Source organism: Scomber japonicus, chromosome 4 (genome assembly GCF_027409825.1).
Source record: "Scomber japonicus isolate fScoJap1 chromosome 4, fScoJap1.pri, whole genome shotgun sequence".
Classification (NCBI taxonomy): Eukaryota; Metazoa; Chordata; class Actinopteri; order Scombriformes; family Scombridae; genus Scomber; species Scomber japonicus.
The window spans coordinates 11,843,734-11,863,062 of NC_070581.1; the positions used below are offsets into that span (position 1 = coordinate 11,843,734).

Here is a 19,329-nt window from a genome sequence, read left to right on the forward strand (position 1 = left end):
TCTGTGACCGTCTATCTTCCGCCTACCACACCAGCGAGCAGGGTGTAAATCGCTGTTTGGATTTCCACACATACTGAAACACTTGTGGCTGTGACTGCGGGCCGAACTGACGCTGCTCCGAGAGGTAAATACCACCGACTTTAACCAGGGGGAATTAACGCAGCTGTTGTTTGTGTGTGTCTGTGTACCCCGGAGCTCCGGAGGGCCTTGTTTACATCTCAATCCCCGGTCTAGAGTGGGCGAGAGGCGGAGGCACAACGAGAGGGGACGTTTAAATGGAGGGTGGGTGGGGGGGGTGCTAACCATGCTAGCTCGGGTGTTGTATATTCTGTTTTTTAGAGAATAAAAACTTGCAAATGTCTTCATAAAGTACCCAACAATGTAAGTCGGCAGAGTCGCGGATTTGGCATACCGTTACCAGCTGCCAGCAAGCTAGCCAGAAAGCTAATCCGGCTAACGGTAAATTAGCCAGCCGTTTGGTGGATTTGACTTTACGGCCGTTTATAGTTACACCGACACGCCGTTATCCAGCAAAAACCAAGCTGCTTTTTATGTTGCTTAATCCCGTCGCGAACCCCTTACCTCCCATCCCCCAAGACGTGCTATCAGACCTGTGCTGAGTCGTGGTGATACATTAGCCTAGCAAGATGTGTGTCACCCAGTTTTCAGCCTATTTTTAGCCCAGACCGGGCGTCAGTCGCCGGGCTGGCACTGGGGCCGGCTGGCTGGCTTTCCCGGCTAACCTTGTTTTCTATCCAGGTGGATATTTGCGAAGTCACATTTGAAACACGGTGCCAGCAAACTGCTTTGATCGGTGACTTTAACTCACCGGCGTGGTTAAAGATCTTGATGTAGTGTGCACTATGTTGTTGGTACTGTAGCACTCACAGGTTCATCATGAATGAAAAGTGCGATCCTAATTAAGTTTATTATTATTATTATTATTATTATTATTATTATTGTTATTGTTGTTGTGTCGAAATAAACGTACATTGTAGTTTGTATCTTTTACAGACTATACTTTCTGACTGAAGTTACATGATTCCTTAAACTCCTTTTTGATGGTGGGGAAACTTTTGCACAGGATATCATAATTAGCTATCCCTGTGCATTAACCAAACACAATGTGATAAAACTGTATGTGTGTGGAAGGGCAACCCTATTTCTGACCAGGTCTTGAAATTTGGCTGGACACTGGTACTACAAAGCCATGCTGGAGAATACCTTCCACAGTTCATAGGACATTCACATCATCTATGTCGGTATGGGAACATCCTGTGTGATTTGTGAAGCTGGAGTGCAGAATTGTTGTCATTTTAAACTGACACTTTTTAAGTATTTTAGGAATAATCTTAGGAATATGAAATCAATCCCTCCAAATGATCACAGTTGTGGACTGAAGACACACAGATATGTTGACCAGTTGCAATTTATGTCATGGGTAAAGTGTCTTTTATATCGGTAATCCAGTCATGCAGCACTGCTTTGTTGCTGTGTAAATGTAGTTATCTCCACCTAAGACTATCTTTCTTATGCCCTTCTGTGAACGATGTTACTCTCTGGTTTGCCACCTAGTTAACTGCAGGTGGGGTTTGTGTGTCTCTCCGTCATCACCCAAAGCGAAAGCATCCTCAGCTAATCCTCTAAACTGTGAGATTAAGCCTTAACCCATGTTGTGTGTCCCGCATGTGTTCAACAGAGGGGTATTGCACAAAAGTAGAATAAATAAATCCAGGATAACTGAGCAAGCGCAGCTTGATCTAGCCTGCCCGGCGCATCTTGGCTTAATTGGTTGCACGTTCGCCAAGCCAGGATGAAAAGGCGCGGCTATGTCAAGCCAGGTGTAGATAGCTGGGATAAGTGCATGTTCACGGCATTCTCAAATAGACCCATGGCATCGATCACAGAATCACAGATTGGAAAATGGAAAGGTGTCGCGCTTCATTCTTCACGGCCGCTGAACAACAGCTCCTGATGGAGTTTCATGATGAGGTTAAAGAAATTATAAGAAAAAAAGGCAACACAAGCACTGTAATCAAGGAAAGGGAGAAAGCCTGGCAGACAATCGCGGACCGGCTCAATACGTAAGTAGTGCAATTAATGTGCAATTAATGGGTTAAGTATAGCTCAGTGGGTAGAGCACCTGCCCCGTGTGTTGCGGCTACAGCCCTAGCTGCAGGTGACCCCGGTTCAAATCCCGCACCAAGCACTCCTATCCTGCATGTCATTCCCCCTCTCTGTCTCCAGTTTTCCTGTCTCTCTCTACTAACCTGTACATCAAAGGCAAAAAGCCCAAAAATATACTTAAAAAAAAAAAAGTACAATTAATACAACAGTGCTCCACTAGAACTGTCAAAATTACAATTAAAGGACTAAAGAAGTTACTGTCCAAGCCCACTAATCAACAGTTGTACACTTTGATTTAAATGTGGCAAGTAAAAGTGCATGCTACTCAGGAAATATAATTAAGTGCAAACAATTATTATAATTAGGTGTAGGGCAGGGGGAAGGCACATCTGCAGCTGCAGGATGCACTTCTGCAGATGAGGGGACGGCGTTGCTGGACTCCAGGCTTGAGGTATCATGTCAATTTTATGGAACTGTCTTGCTCATTTAGCCCATAATGGATATGGAGTCAGTGATTAGGTGCTAATAGAAAATAACGTGTAACAGGACCCAGATGCTGCTCAGCCTCAGAAGCAGCCAAGTAATATTGTGAGTATCGGCTAGTAAATAGTACAAAGTAAATCTACTGTACATTATACACAATAATGATACCACATGAATGACTATAAAATGACTGTTGCAATTAAACAGTCAACAGACTTTAATGAAACTACAATATAATTTATCTGTAATATTTTAATGCAGGATAATTGAAATGATGCAACATATTTAGAAAGACCGTGGAAATGCTGTAAAACCCATTAATTTGTCACATGATTGACAGTAGAACTGCCAGATGAATCCCTGAGAATAATCTTAGCCTGGTTGTTAGCCTGGTCTGGAGCAGGCTAGCTGCAGAGAATAAATTACCATAGTAACTGGGCCAGGATAAATTTAACCTGCTTTCATGCAACCGATTTGAGGCTAAATTCAGCCAGGATACCTAATTTATCCCGGCTTAATCCCTTATCCTGGTTTCGTGCAATACCCCTCAGATCTTCAATGTAGTAGCATAGAAAAATACAGGCTATGTGAGTTAGAGCTGATGTTAAAAACTAAAATCCTGCCTTTGTGAAGCAGAGACAGGGAGCACAAGCAGGGCTGCAGACTTGACCAGACAGAGGAGTGGATCCTTAGGAAGGAAATAAGGAGGAGGATTTTAATTGTTTACATACAGTAAAAAAACAAAATAGTGAGTCAAATGGTGAGTAAGATTTTTGTAGCTGTGATCTAATCGAGCGTGCAGGCTAGGCTGGAGGGAGGGACCTTGGACCTAATCATGTCTAGTCAGCCATGTAGTCTGCAATGACAACTATCAGTTTGTCCACAGACCGCACTGTCTAGCAAATATGTCATGCAGAGACCTTATGTTTGAGACAACATGTCCCATTTTGATAATTTTGATAATATGTAGTGTAAACCTTTTTTTTTATTTAACAATTATATCAGAAACTATTGCATGGTCAACTTGCAAAGGCAAATAGTTCAGGTTTTTAAAGATACGTGCACGTAATCTGTGGGCAGAACAGGAAGCCTTTGTTATTCTCCACAGAGTGACGGCTGGTTTTTGAACACCACCAGAAAATTTGCAGTTTTATTTATGGAGAATGAAAGGAACTCCAGACTCCTAGCGATTACCTGCTGTGTTAGAAATTGTACCTTTTTTATTTATTTAGAATAAGCAAAAACATGAGCACGGCTTGATACTTGATATCCTGCTTCTGTTTTACTCAATTGAAAAGAGTGGTTTGACCTTAATAGAGTAATGATTCACTACACCGTTAACATGAAATTAAAAAGGACGGAGTGATATCAAAATGTGGATGTATGCAGGGTGGGAAGTGCATTTTTAAAAAATGGGAACATCTACCAGTGGCTTTAAAAATTCACCAGCCAATCAATAGTAAATCAATATTTTGTGTCTGAAATCTACATGCCACTTTCATGTTTTGCCAGCATGTGGCTGGTGCTAATTTCCCACCCTGAATGTGTATTGGAGAAACTGGAACCCAGAATAGTGAAGAGATCTTTGTCATCAAAGCTGGCTGGCTTTAGTTAACAAGCTCTTTTTTTAATTGACATGCCGTAGGAACAGATGAATATTAAAAATCATCAGCTACTAAACTACTTGCCAGTCAAACATATCTCCCAAAAGTGCTCAGTGGAGTCAGGCGCAGTCTAACCTATTTTAAGGAAGTCACCATAGTTCATTACTCAGATAATAAAGTATATTGAGCATATTTTTCTTTCAAAGTAAAAGAACTGGATCCAGATAAAAAGAAGTGAAGCAAATTTAAATGTGCACAACGTAACTATTTTTTTAATAGATACTGGCGCTGTAAGAAATACTGCACATACATGGCCGCCTTCAGATATTTTCTACACTGACCTTTTGGATACAGCTCTGTGTGTGTGTGTGTGTGTGTGTGTGTGTGTGTGTGTGTGTGTGTGTCTCAGCAGTTTCCATTAACCTCCGCAGTAGTGATAATGCAGATGGCTGGGCTTCCTGTCAGTGAATGAGTTAGTAATTGGTTCTCTCCAACAAATAATAAACAGCGTTTGGAGGAGGATTGGTTGAAAACAGTGGAGATTCATCATGTTGTTAGTATCTCTGAATTGATGCTGCTTTGTTCTGTAAACGCATCTTAATGTTGTCAGACTACGTCGATATGTTGATATTGTCAGGACACTATAGATGTTATACAGCCATGGCACAGTGCTCGGTTTGACCTCATCTGTCACCTATTACATTAGTGTTTCCTGATTATTGATTTATTGTGAATGCAGCTAATGTGCTGTAGCTGTCTTGTAAATGTACTGTACTGCAGTGAAGTATATAAACTGATTTGAAAAGTGTGGAACTAGGGCTGGGCAATTAATCGAAAATAATCGAAACTCGACTTAATCGTGCTCATGTCATTTAATCGTGGTGTTCACTGTTGCCATGACAGTAAAGTTTGCATATCTTTAAGGAATTTGAAAACTTGTCTCCCGTTATCATTTTAACCCAAACCATGATCTTTACATAGTTCTAATCAAGTAAACTAGACATTAACCACAGCGCCACACCTTAAAACATCATTATTTTCACTCCCTAAAGATACTATTACAAAATATCATGTGAGGGCAGTGTAAAATACAAAACAAAAGAAACTGAAAATACATAATTGGTCATCAACGGTGGAGATAATCGTTCATTAATCGTAATCGAGGTTAAAAGTTCAATTAATCGTGATTTTGATTTTTGCCATAATCACCCAGCCCCATGTGGAACATTTACAGGAAATGTGGGCCAAATGTAGAGAAAACATTTTTATCAACTCCAGTTAGTCATACAGTCTAATCTAACAGAAGACCCACTGTTATTTGACTTTTCTCTTTGCTTTCTTATGTTTTTTTCCATTCCTCCTTTTCTTTATCACTTGTTTCTTATTGAACTCTCACTCTTTTGCATCTTTTTCTCTGTCCCCTCTCTCTCCCCCAGTCTTTTTTCTCTTCAGATCACTCAGTAACCAACTTCCAAATGAGTGACGGCGAGTGCGACTTCTTCTGCTTCTTCCGCTGCTGCTGAGCGCGCTCTTAACGCGCCTCAGGCCGACAGGAAAAGCCAGGGTGCCTTTTGAACAGCGACACGACCGGACGGGCAGTGGCGAGGGCAGGTGAAGGTGGAGCTTCGTACGAGCCATTTCAACCGATAGGACCGTTGGGATCCGACAGGTAGGCGGGCCGTCTACCTGTGCGGGTGGTTGACTCAATTGACTGGATGTCTGTGGACATGAACAGCCAGGCGTCGGACAGCAACGAGGAAGACTTCGGGGTAAACTCTGAAGAAGAGGAGGACGAGGACGATGGAGGAGAAGAGGACGACCAGGGCGACATCGCCGGGTACTATGAGGGCGTGGCCAGCGACGTGGAGCAACAGGGCGCCGACTCCTTCGATCCGGAGGAGTACCAGTTCACCTGTCTGACCTACAAAGAGAGTCAGAGGGTGCTGATAGAGGAGGTGAACACTGTGGCTGCTGCACTGAAGGTGAGTGTGTGTCTGTATCAGGACTATGTGAAATATAATATAATAATATAATAATATAAATGTTTCCAAAAGCAGGATCAGATAAAAGGACAAACACCTTATTTTCTCATATATTGGTCTTTTTATGCAGCCCCTTCAGTTCAGCCTCTGTCTGAAACAGGCCTTATTACACCTGTCATTGATCTTAAGGGCCACTGTATGCTGACTGAGTAAAACAATTCAAAGCAAAAATAATGTTAACCATTCTTTTTGCTGTATGTTGCTTTATTTAGGACAAAATAGGAGCTACCACCACACTGATGCAGTTTTGACTTAGAAAAAAGTCGCACCTGTTCTCGTTTAAGTTGAATGTGCACTTTAGTTCTTCTCACCGACATATTTTTGTGCCTCTGTCATCCGAGGATGGCATGAGTGTAAGATAGTGATTTGATTACAGCTCATTAATGCTAATAAATCAAATCATTCTTTCATGCTTGCAAAGTAATTTCACAAATTAAATGTAAACGCTGAACGATGACCTCAGTCTACCTTTCAGGATAAATGACGACAGATAAATGTGGCAACAGAAAGTAAGATTTGTAAGATTTCTGTTAAGTTGCACCACAGTGTGTTTGAGGGCATATGCCGCTGTCTTACTAAAGCTCACTTTTTTCTGTTCACAATGGATTGACAACTTTTAGACATGTCAATGTATTTTGCAGTTTTGTGGCTGTAGAAAATGCAAACGTAGCATGAATGGAAGGCCATGACAAAAGTTGAAGATGCCTACCTCCTATTTATACATTGTGTTCAGATTTGTACCTTTATATTTTTGTGCATGGCTGCACTAAATTGAGGTTATAGTTTTTATAATTATCAGCCTGAAACACATGAGGACAAAGTAAAAGCTCACTAATAGTAATCTCAGTTTAAGAATATGTTTTTTTAAGTGGATTCACTGATATTCATGCATCATTATGTAATCAACAGTAACAGTAATCATAAGGTTATATCATCTTGAATTTGGACTTTCATGCTTACACTGAGTTTGTATGCCTCTGTGCCAGCCAGATGCATTATGTTTTCAAGTCAGTCTGTCTCATTCTTCTGAACGTGATATCGCTGGGACACCTTGAGAGAATCCCTTACAATTTGGTCGTCCACTTGGGCTCAAGGATGTACTGATTACATTAGTCGCAGATCAAAAGTCATATTCTCAAGAACACTTTGTCCCAGAAACACCTAAAGGGAATTTCATTACATTTGGCACAAATGTCCACTTGGAGTCAAGGATGAACTGATAAGAATTTGGTGGTCAAAGGTCACACAAATGTCTAATAGGAGAAAATGATGAAGTGATGACATTTTAAAATCCAAAATGTCAAAGGTCAGTCAAAGGTGTCACCATCATCTTGTGCAAGAACACATTTTTGGCCATTATTCAACTCAGCAACAGAAGGGGAGACTGACCATATTTCACATTTAGTCAGATACTGAATTGGTGATGCTGATCTTGGGTCCTATATACCTATATGGTTCAGAATTGTTTTTAAGGTTCTTTTAGTTGTTTATAAAGCCCCAAATGTCCTGGCCCCCTCCTATATCACAGACTTTCTAACCCCTTATTCTACGTCCAGGTCTCTCAGGTAGGCTGACCTGGGGCTCCTGGGGGTCCCCAAGATCTAAACTTAAGCTCAGGGGTGATTGCACTTTTTCGGGTTCCAGCCCCTAGACTGTGGAACAGTATCGCCCTCCCTATCAGATCTGCCCCCCCCCCAATCGAATCTTTTAGGTCCAGGCTCAAAGCTTACTTTTATTCACTCGCCTTTTGCTGCTGCTGCTGTAAGGCTTTACTTCACACTGGCAGCTGCACAGAATCACACCTCCAGCTCCCCGTGTGCAGAAGTGAGCAGCTCCCAGAGGAGCAGTCGTGTGTTTGTTGATGGCAGTAGGTGAACGAAGGGAGCGCTTATCAGTCATTTTACTTCATTTGAATCATTTACCTCCAGGCTTTTCTAACAATACAAGGTCTGGCTTGTGGTGCTAATGTAATCCTAAATACTCCCGAGTTAACTTCCTGCCTCATCGAATATTCACTGCACAGTTACAGTGGAGAGAATACATCAAGTCATCAGCAGGAACTCTGTTTTTCTACTCTGATAAATTGAAGCAGAGAACCAGAGGGGCGTTAATGGAGTCAGTTCAGCCTCTAAACCACTATATTGTATGTATAGAATATAAAAAAACTATTAATTATTAGTTTATTTAATTTAGTCAAAATGAAGTCCAAGATTCATATGGCTTATTTTGTCCCTTCAATGATCAGTAAAACAAAGTGTGTTTGGCAGTAAAATGGAGAAGAGGAGACCAATCTTCACATTAATCAAATAATTGTTTTAAGCAGTCCATATTTTCTTTGATTATTTTATTTTACATTTTTTAAATATATTTTGATTTTTAAGGTTACTTGGTATGCAGCCAAAATATATGTACTTAGGAAACTGTGTTATCAGTGGTTGCAGTGGGCTTAGGTTTCCTGCTCATCAGCAGTACTGTCAGCTTTTCATCAATTAAAGTCAAAACAAGCCAAACTGTGGAGAACTGAGAGCTGTGCATCATTACAGACGAGCTGACTGAAGTGAGTGACGTCTGTCTTGACACTCATGTAACATTTCAGTGGTCTCTCTCTTTCTCTCTCTCTCTCTCTCTCTCTTTTGTTTTGTGACTTTCTCTCTCTTTCGCTCTCACTCTCTCAGGTTTTACCAGCAGTAGCAAAATTGATCCTGGTGCATCTTCACTGGCAGGTTACACAAATACTGGACAGGTATGTCTCTTCTCCTCCTCCCTAATTCCTGCCTCTTTCATTTTCCAGTCCTGCAACCCATCTTTTTCATCACCATTCATCATTCATCATTCATCATTCAGCCACCCTTCCTTCCTGTTTTGCATTTTTATTCATGCCTTTCTCAAGTGTGTATCACCTTTTTTAGCCGTTTTCTTGTACTTCCTCTTTCTTTCTATCTTCTGTTATCTTCCTCCACCACTTGTTTTTCTCCTATTCTTATTCATTTATTTGTATATTACCTTTCATTCTTTTCTACTGCAATTTAAAATTTTCTCTCTGTCAAACACACACACACACACACACACACACACACTCTCCTTGACTCTGTCCATGTTTCCCACAGATATAAGTCCAACTCGTCTCTGCTGTTGTCAGACGCGCTGGTTCAGCCCAGCAGCACATGCAGATCAGTCACTGTGAGTAACAAACAGGAACAAACGCTCTTTCACATGACTTGCTTACATGTTTTTATATCACTCACATGTTATTTCAAAACTGCTTATGGGTGCCCTTTGTCCTTTGTGTGGACACCATGATTAAAACCTTGCAGACCATACACATGCATTAGTAAACATTGTGTAAAAGCCATAATAAAGCCTTAATGTCCTTTTGAGACAGTGTTTATTGCAGGTATAATGAGTAGTTTGAGCCTGGAATCAATAATCAGTCATTGCATGTAGCCACTGATTCACTGCTGTATTCACAGAAAAGTAACTTTAAGGCCACACAGTCATCTGGTTGCTATGACGCAGCAGTACTGAAACAACTGGTTGATTTTAGCTGAGTTTTATGTAACATGTCTCTAATCTTCCTAAATATTAGAGCTACAGATGTTATTTATCTTTGTTTTTACTTTATTTTGAGTGTGTTTGTGTATTGAGCTCCCCTCCAGGTTCTCCAGTACAGTGTTTGCTAATTATCCATGTGTTTGTGTGTTTCAGGCCCCTCAGTCCCTCCAGTGTGGTGTGTGTCTACAGGTCGTACGGAGAGATTCCCTGCTGGCACTTCCCTGCCAGCACTCCTTCTGCAAAGGATGCTGGGAGCAGCACTGCACTGTACTGGTCAAAGATGGCATGGGAGTGGGTAGGTAGAGAGTGTGTGTGTGTGTGTGTGTGTTTGCATGTGTCTGTGTAGTGATCAAAGCTGGTATGAGAGTGGGTGACTCACACTTGGTTTGATCTGAGCTCCCAAGTGTCTCTTCATGTATCGTTACATCTGTCCTTCTTGTGAGTGTGTGTGTGTTTATTCACTCAAGGTTTTTATCACAGTTTCAGTCTCTGATCTTTTTCGAAAAAGTTTATTTTAGCCTCCGCTTTCCTCCCAGACTTGCAGTGTTTGCAGACTGGTGTTTAATTTATCATGACGAGCTACGACAGTCACTTAATTATATTGTTTTTACCGTCAGCAAAGCCTGCACATCCTGGTGGGGTTTTTAATGCACAGGTTCATATCTGTTTACGTGTTTGTGTGCGTGTGTGTGAGTGGGTGTGTGTAAAATCCAAGAGTGACATTTGACTTTGAAGATAAGGAAGGTGTAATCTGAGGTTTTGGTGGCTCCTATCTGGTGTAAAATTTAGCAGGCAGACGAGCTCCTACAGCAGCCTTATGATTATTAGACTGTGAGACTGTGTGTGCGTGTTAGCAGGAGAGCAGATGGATGTGTGGGTGTGTTCACAGATCAGTAATACGTTTTTGTGCAGTATGCTCTATGCTGTATGTGTGTGGTAAAGTGCATACAGCTTACCAGACTTCTTGTCCGTTAGTTGTGAGTGTGTGGGAGCACAAGCACTTTATTGTGTGTGTGTGTGTGTTGTATGCAGCAAGTCGTGGTATGTCCCTGTGCTACTTTCAATGCCTCTGATAAAGTCAGAGCCCTTCTAAGCCTGATAAGTGTTTCTCTATCAGCTGGTTGAAGGACACTTTTATAATGAAAGATGACCCCAATATGATTTCTGGGTCACTGTAACACTAGAAACCAGTCCACTAAAACCAAACACAGCCACAGTGGAATGTTTCCAGTCATACGCAAACTTTTAAGTGACGGATGTCATTTTGTAAAGAAATGCAAACCGTAATAGTTTCAGCCTTTTGTATGTGTATCCTCTATGTACATTTTCAGTTTTCAGGACTTTTATAAAAACATTGTGTGTGTGTGTGTGTGTTTCCAGGTATCTCGTGTATGGCTCAGGACTGTTCCCTGCAAATGCCAGAAGATTTTGTCCTGCCACTGCTGCCAGGAGAGGAGCTGAAGGACAAATACAGACGCTACCTCTTCAGAGACTATGTCGAGGTGTGTGTCTGTCTATGTGTGTATGTGTGTGCTGAATCTGCATGTATAGCGAAATGCGACGTCAGAGGTATGTGGAGAGGGAGTGAGAAAGGGAGAAAAAACTCAGTAAGTCTGTTTGTTTTGACAAGTGAATCTTTGATACTCATTCACACGGCATTAAAACTGAATCATCACTCTCTTCACTGTCTGTTTTGCTAGCTGGGTTTTCATCTAAATGTATTTATGCAAATGATTACATTATATAAGTTTTCATCAGAACAGTTTTCCTGTAGAAAGCCAGTCTACCCAGCTGCTTTTTATGTCTATTTTTTTTATCTTTGAAAAAAACCCTGACCTAGCAGTTAACTTGTCCATCCAACAAAATCAAAACAAATTATCTTCTGACAGCCTTGATGTATCTTTGTCTCTCTTTCCAACCTGCAGAGTCACTTCCAATTGCAGTTGTGTCCGGGTGCAGACTGTCCCATTGTCATCAAGGTGCAAGAGCCGCGGGCTCGCAGGGTGCAGTGTAGCCGCTGCAGTGAAGTCTTCTGGTAGGACACATGTACACACACACATACACACACACACACACAGCATGCAAATATACAGGAGCTACACTGATAGATGCATAGATATTTGGTCTAAATGGTTTCATCTTTAACTTGTAATATTTATGTCACAACTACAACTGCGGGAGTAATCATTTTATTTTTGCTCGCCTTTTTAACCCAATTTAAGCTTTGTCATAGTCAGTCTGACATGATGAGGTTCTGTGGCCTGTCTGCAGCCTGTGAAATATGGTTGTATTTGAATATCGCACTGAATCAAGAATTGAATGTGTAATTGCTATCCTGAAGCAGTTATTTTTCTTTGTACTTCCCTTATTTAAAGACTTTGTGGTAACATCGGTATGCTCCATGACATTTTATACAGCCCAAGAACAAGTTACTTTAAGTGGAAGTAAGTGGAGTAAGATTTTTAAATAAGGAACTTGTTGTGAAATTTGGCGTGCAGTTGACAAAAACAGAAAAAACTAAAACAACAACAAAGACTGAACAGATATCTGCATGTTATGTTATTTTCTGACAAAAATGAAGGCATTTTTTAAATGTGAATAATGAGGCTGTTACGTTGTGTCCTTGTAAACTGTACAAATGTGAGTCCTTTTTTGTGAATCATCTTTTCTTCTCTATCAGTTTTAAATGCCGTCAGATGTACCACGCACCCACAGACTGTGCAACAATCCGGAAATGGCTGACCAAATGTGCCGACGATTCAGAGACGGCTAACTACATCAGCGCACACACTAAAGATGTATGATGGATTTGCATGCACACACACACACACACACACACACACAGTTTCATACATCAGTTTTATACACACATAGGGCAACAGACAATCTCACACAATTTGAAAACACTGTAAAACATTATTTACATTATTAATCCTAAGCCATCTGTGAAATGTGAATTGATTGTTTTTCTCCCTCAGTGTCCTAAGTGCAATATCTGCATTGAGAAGAACGGAGGATGCAATCACATGGTGAGTCAGAGCTGAAAAGTCACACTTTCCCAGAACACAGGATATGCTAAAAATATATTTTGATTCTGTGAGCTGAAGTCTGCAATTTTATAGTTTGACACTTTAATTCTTTGACACTGAATTTCTGGAAAGATATGTTATCTGTTGTTTGCTTCTCTTAACATATTTTCTAATTAGTATGTGTCACACCAGATGAGTCACAGCAAGCAATTTACTGTTTTTTCATAAAAACATTTAGTTGCGTATTTGCTCAGATTCATTCACTTGTATTGATTTGACGTGTTTAGTTGTTTTCAGGTTTCTGGTTCACTAATTTGACATCCTACTATGTCTCTTTTCATTTCAGCAATGCTCCAAGTGTAAACACGGTAAGTAGTGCATCTCAGAATTTTGTACCTCCAGTATAATCCAGTGAAGCATGAAATCACTGTTCTGCGAGGCACTTTGCATCCACCTAGTGGTGTGATATATAAGAGGAAAGACTAACAGAACTTAGAACTTAAAATTTCAAAGTGAAAGATAACACATAATGCTGCCTTCACATGGATTCAAGCAGACGATAGACGGCAAATTGGTTATCATTTTAGTGGATGAGAGCAGGATGGTAAAATTATGAGGCCAGCAGTGAATACCAGCAACGGTAATCACAGATAGCATTGCTGTCAAAAGTTGGAGTATTTTAGCATTTGCTGTCCTCTGCAACGGAACTTACAACCGGATGTTATTTACAAACAAGAAAAACTGACATATGGCAGGCAAATATGTCAATTTATTAAGTTTTAGTACATTGGTCAGTTTATTGCTTGTTTATTTGCTTGTTGGGGAGCTGCTGGCCAGGTCCTGCCATTCTTTCGGACTGTTGATTTTTTCCTGGGTTGTCTGTCTGCCTGAATCCATGTAAATTGTAAAGGCTTTTCCTCGTCTTTGAATCTTTGGGCTGATGGCAGCTGAGTCATAAAACAGCATACAGTTTAGTCAAATACTCAAAAAAAACCATTTGGAATAAGTCGTAAATATGTCCCTCAAGTCACAAACGTCTTCTTCAGTTATCATATTTTGTAAATCGGACCACAGATGTTAAATCCAGCTGTGTTTCATGGTCTGGAAACATTTTTAAATACATTACCAACCACAGTCTATTATCAAGCAGTTTAGAGGGGCTGTAGACTATTTTGTAGAGAACACAGCTGATGTTTTAGGCTGTTGTGTAAAAGTAAACTTGTAAACAGTGTTAGTTACTGTACATGCTGTGTAATCCTTGTTACCAGTAGGGAGAAACAGTTGAGCTTCCATACATGCTTTATATGTGTTTTGTCCCCTTACAGACTTCTGCTGGATGTGTCTTGGTGACTGGAAGACTCATGGCAGTGAATACTACGAGTGCAGTCGCTACAAAGAAAATCCTGATATAGTGAACCAGAGTCAACAGGCTCAGGCCAGGGAGGCCCTCAAGAAATACCTCTTCTACTTTGAGAGGGTGAGGGTGTTTGTTTTTTGGATTTCCATTTCCATTTTGATTGAATAGCATCAAATAAAACATATTTAATAGCACAATGCTCAGTAAAACTTCCTGGATAAAAGTAATTGACAAAACCCTATTGGTGTTTTTGGTGTGTCAAAAACCATTTCATCCTTTACTTTTGTATACCTTTCTACACTAATGCTGAAACTGGAGGAGAAATCTGTTGATCGTTGGTGGAATTCCAAGCCTCAAAACCCGGTTTTAGAGATACTAAAACCAAATGAACTCACAATTGTTATTTCAAATGTCTTTGATCAGAGGGAGATAAACGTTAAACAGATTTCCTCCTGTACTCTTGTATGAAAGATTTGAGTTACAGTTATGTAAAACAAAAAATGTTCTCAGGACCTCAGACACTACGCTCACTTTGCTCATTTCTAGAGAATTTTATCAGCACAGTTTCAATCCAATGTAGCGCTAGATATTCAAGGAAAAATACTCTTTATCTGTCCCATCTTTCATTATTTGTTTTATCTTTTGTCCTTTTCCTCCACTAGTGGGAGAATCATAACAAGTCTCTGCAGTTGGAGGCTCAGACATACCAGAGGATCCAGGAGAAGATCCAGGAGAGAGTGATGAACAACCTGGGAACTTGGATCGACTGGCAGTACCTTCACAATGCTGCAAAGCTACTGGCTAAGGTACTCACAGACTGAACAGTGTCTGCATGTGTGTTGTCGATGCACATAAGATGAATACATAGGTTAACTGACAAATTTGTTCAATTTCAATTTAAAACTTAAGATAATTCCTGCCTGCGGAGAAACAAAGAACAGTGGGCCTGATGGCTGACTTAGCTGCTAACGCTCACACATTTGAGGAATTCTCATTACCACAATAAAATCAACTTTATCACACCTCTTTTTTTGTTAAATGTTATGGGAAAAGGACAGATCACCTGATTCACTTTCTCTCTCTTGATTGGATGATTATAAAACATTGCAGTGAAGATCTGTCTTATGATTTGTCTGTGTCAATTTACACACTGACTTCATTAAAGGTTTAATATGATTATTCAATTCATATTGAGTGAACATTTTTCAAATATTTCCGCACTAAATACAACATTTGTGTGTGTGTGTGTGTGTGTGTGTGTGTGTGTTGTGTTTTTGTTTCCAGTGTCGCTACACACTGCAGTATACATACCCCTACGCCTATTACATGGAGTCCGGCCCACGCAAGAAACTGGTGAGAAACACACACACTGCCTATTCTCTATTACAGGACACACGTAGTTCAATCCTTACCTCTCCTACAGCCTGTTTTGAGTCCAATAATAATTGTCTTAAATTATGCTTTTCTTTTGAAACAGACTAATTTGATATGTTTATCTGTCCTTGTCTGCAGTTTGAGTACCAGCAGGCCCAGCTGGAGGCAGAGATAGAAAACCTGTCGTGGAAGGTGGAGCGGGCGGACACCTATGAAAGAGGAGTGGTGGGAGCCGAGGGGGAACTCAGTGCCAGTGACAGAGGGGTGAGAGAGGATAATAAATGATAGGAGTGTAAGAGGAGACTAGCTGTAAAATGACAATAGCTGTGACAGATGACTAAAGGTCAAAGTGTGGCCCTGTTGATTAAAGTGTGTACCAAGTGAGCATTAGCCTGTTGTTGCATTTTTTTTGTATAAATTGTACCCAGAGAATAGAGACATTTAGAAGCTAAATGTCATCTTTAATATGTGTGCCTAAATTTGTCAGTTTGGTTTGGAAGACTGATAAAAATATACATTAATAGAAACTTCTGTTCTAAGCAAACACAGGTAACCTTTATCAAGTGAGGGGAATTGGCAATTGGCTGTGGAAAAAAGTGCCTTCTAAATAGTGAAATAGTATCACACAACTCCTAAAATAGAATCAAACACAAACTCTTTCTAGATTAGTTATATTTCATTTAAAAGTATTCAAAGCATTGTGGATGGTAAAGTCTCTAAAGCATGGTTTACCAGTGTTATGCTCACATATGATTTAACTTTTCCATGTGCTGCAACTCTTTATCAACTTCTAATAGAACAGCCAATCAAGACCATCTTCTATAAAAGTTATTTTATTTAGGAATGTAGATATGAGAAAAGTTTGGGTCTTAAAGCATCACTGATTTTTTTTTTTTTTTGTATTTGATGTTTTTACAGGATCTGGAGAATCAGATGCACATTGCTGAGCAGAGGCGACGCACGCTGCTGAAGGATTTCCACGACACCTGAAGCTCCAATCGCGACTGCAAAGCACCAGCATCTCCTTTCTTCCTTGTCTCCCACTTTTGCTTCCTTCCATGACCATCCCTCGGTGCAGTCACCCTGATCTCTCCTTACGCTTCTCTACACTCGCTCATCAGCTTCTTTCTTTCTGTCTCTCCCTCATCTCACTCCTATAATGCTGCAGGGTCACAGAATGGCACGATTGTATCTCCCCTCCCTCATCCTCATTTACATGTTTTGGCTTCAGAGCATCACATTCACCATGGTTACACTTGTCGCAACGTTTCAGAACTGATCGTGAAGGTCAATTTTTTTGAGGTCTCATTTGTCTGAAAATAGTGGGTATGCCCATTTCTCACATGAGGAGCTGAAGGCAACCTGTAGCCTGTTAAATGTCAGAGCTGTTACAGGGACCAGGAATAATTTTCCTTTAAAGGACCAGTGTGCAGAATTTAGTGGCATCTAGTGGTGAGGTTGCAGATTGCAACCAACTCAGTACCCCTCCTCTCCCTCTATGGTGGCTGTGAAACTGGGAAAAACATGAAAAGCCCTCTCTCTAGGGGGTTGGTTTGTCCATTCTGGGCTACTGTAGAAACATGGTGGGCTCCATGGAAAAGGACTCACTCCCTATATAGACAAGGGCTCATTCTAAGGTAACAAAAACACATCAATTTTCCGATGACTATATACTAATTAAAACATACTTATGAATATTATATTCCATTTCTGACAAGTCAGTCCTGCTAGATGCCACTAAATTCTGCACACTGCACCTTAAAGGAGATGGCGCTGATAATGAGTTTGGTGGTTTTATGAGACCATACCACCTAGCAGCCACTTGCTGGTAGTATTAGCTGTATCACTTCCTGGATTGGCCTGAACACACACACAAAGTTGAAATTCATAATTTTCTACACCTTAATTTTCAGTTCTTTCCTCGGCTGCAGTAGGTTGATGTAAATCAATGAATAAAACGTTTCACTACGACAAATATGATGGGAGTAATTCTTGAAAGTTGTACGGAAACAGATGTTTGTTTACATCAGCTATTGCAAAAGTGTGCCGGCTAGTAGGGTGTGATACATCTGGGTGAAACATGTCATTGCCACTGTTCTGGCTCTGTTTTTAACAAACTGTATCAACCAGGACATGTGCAATGAACAATTAAATGGCAGATTATGAAGACTTTTATTGTAAAAGTGCTTTTTTTTCCTGATATTCTGCCACGTATATGAATATGGTGTGTTTACTGTGAAAAAATGGTGACCCCCCACAGCCCCACATACTCCCTAAATTACTTGAAAAACAAACGAAATATAGTATTTTCCTATGTATGATGCATGTTCATTTACAGAAGAACCTAAAGAATAAGATGTGTGTGTGTGTATAAATGACAGATTTTGTTGCCAGTGTTTCACAGTACACACACCTTCCCCTCCTGTGTTTGTGTTGGTGCCAAACCTGCTCCGACCAGAACTGCCAGCAAACCGTTGCGAGTGATCGTGATCAAAGTAAAACTGCTGAATTATTCAGTTCCATTCTTGTGTCTTTTTATTCTCATTATACTGGTATTGTTGCTTGATTGTGTTCGGCTAATGTAAATCCAAACCGGTGTGCGCCTGACCTGTGCCGGCAGGGTGAGCAAAACCTGTTCACCTCCACAGATCAGATGATGGTTGTTTTTGAAGCAGCAAGTGTAATCTCATCCACTCACTCATGCACACTACAGCACCACCCACTGACATAGCATGCAAACACACACATTCACACACTCATGCTCAAACACTCCGCAGCAGAAGATAAACATTAACTGTTAATTTGTCTTCTCTCTCTCTCTCTCCGCCCCATCTCGTGCTCTTCTGTCTTACTTTACATTCATCCCCTCACTTTATTTCTCTTGTTTTTTTTTTTCTTTTCCCCCCGCTCACATTGTTCATGTTTCTTCTGGAAAATGGCTGTTGGTAGATAGATCGTTTAAAAAAAAAAAAAAAGAAAAGAGAAAAAAACTACCAAAAAAAAATTGCTGTAATTTTCAACGGTTGTACATTAATACAGAAATAGAGTTACTGAGAGTTTTTAAAACCGGACCCTGTCTCTTGTGTATTCATTACACATATACACACTGACACACACACATACATACACAACAGGGACAACATTTATAACTGAATTGAACTTGTATAATATTTGGGAAAGTGCTTGTTTCAAATAAAAAGTAATAGAGTTAAAAAAAAAATTCATAGGGTATTTGTCTCAGGTTTTTCCCATTTTAGCTGAGTTAATGTGATGAATTAAAAATCCTGTAAAGAAATGTCTCTTTCTTGCCCCCTTAACAGAAGTTTCATATGACATGACATGACATTTTTTGTTTTTTGTATATTAAAAAAAAAATGCAGCTGAGATGTGAAAGAATACAGTACCAGTCAAAATATTTCATATATCACCAACAACCTTGTTTTTGTAAACAGAAGCAGAACTATTGGTCATAGAAAAACTGCATTTGACTGCTTTAATGCTGTAAGAGGATCAGGGTGTTGTAGGAGAAATTACAGGGATACAGTCTACATTCAAGCAATTTGGGGCAATAAATATATACAATAAAGGTATTATTTTAGTTATGTAAGGTGCAATTCTACGGTCTGCATTTGTTTTATGATAAAAAAGATAATTGTATTTACACTCAATTTAATTTTCTGGTACATACTGTATATAGTTATAGAAAGAATTTCTTGTGATTGTTAAGATAGAGTTCCATGTTATTGCCTGACCCTTTAACA

At 40.1% G+C, this 19,329-nt stretch overlaps 1 protein-coding gene across 1 annotated transcript; it reads left to right on the top strand.

The window, feature by feature from the left end:
* The first annotated feature begins 11 nt into the window (after positions 1 to 11).
* Positions 12 to 18,548, top strand: arih2 (ariadne homolog 2 (Drosophila)). Its single transcript, XM_053317669.1, has 15 exons — positions 12 to 124; positions 5,651 to 6,196; positions 8,932 to 8,999; positions 9,364 to 9,436; positions 9,962 to 10,103; positions 11,189 to 11,310; positions 11,734 to 11,843; positions 12,489 to 12,606; positions 12,787 to 12,837; positions 13,184 to 13,205; positions 14,163 to 14,314; positions 14,857 to 15,000; positions 15,479 to 15,547; positions 15,707 to 15,832; positions 16,487 to 18,548. The coding sequence occupies exons 2-15, from the start codon at positions 5,930 to 5,932 to the stop codon at positions 16,556 to 16,558; spliced, it is 1,536 nt and encodes a 511-aa protein (XP_053173644.1). The 5' UTR covers positions 12 to 124; positions 5,651 to 5,929; the 3' UTR covers positions 16,559 to 18,548.
* The last annotated feature ends 781 nt before the right edge of the window (positions 18,549 to 19,329 follow it).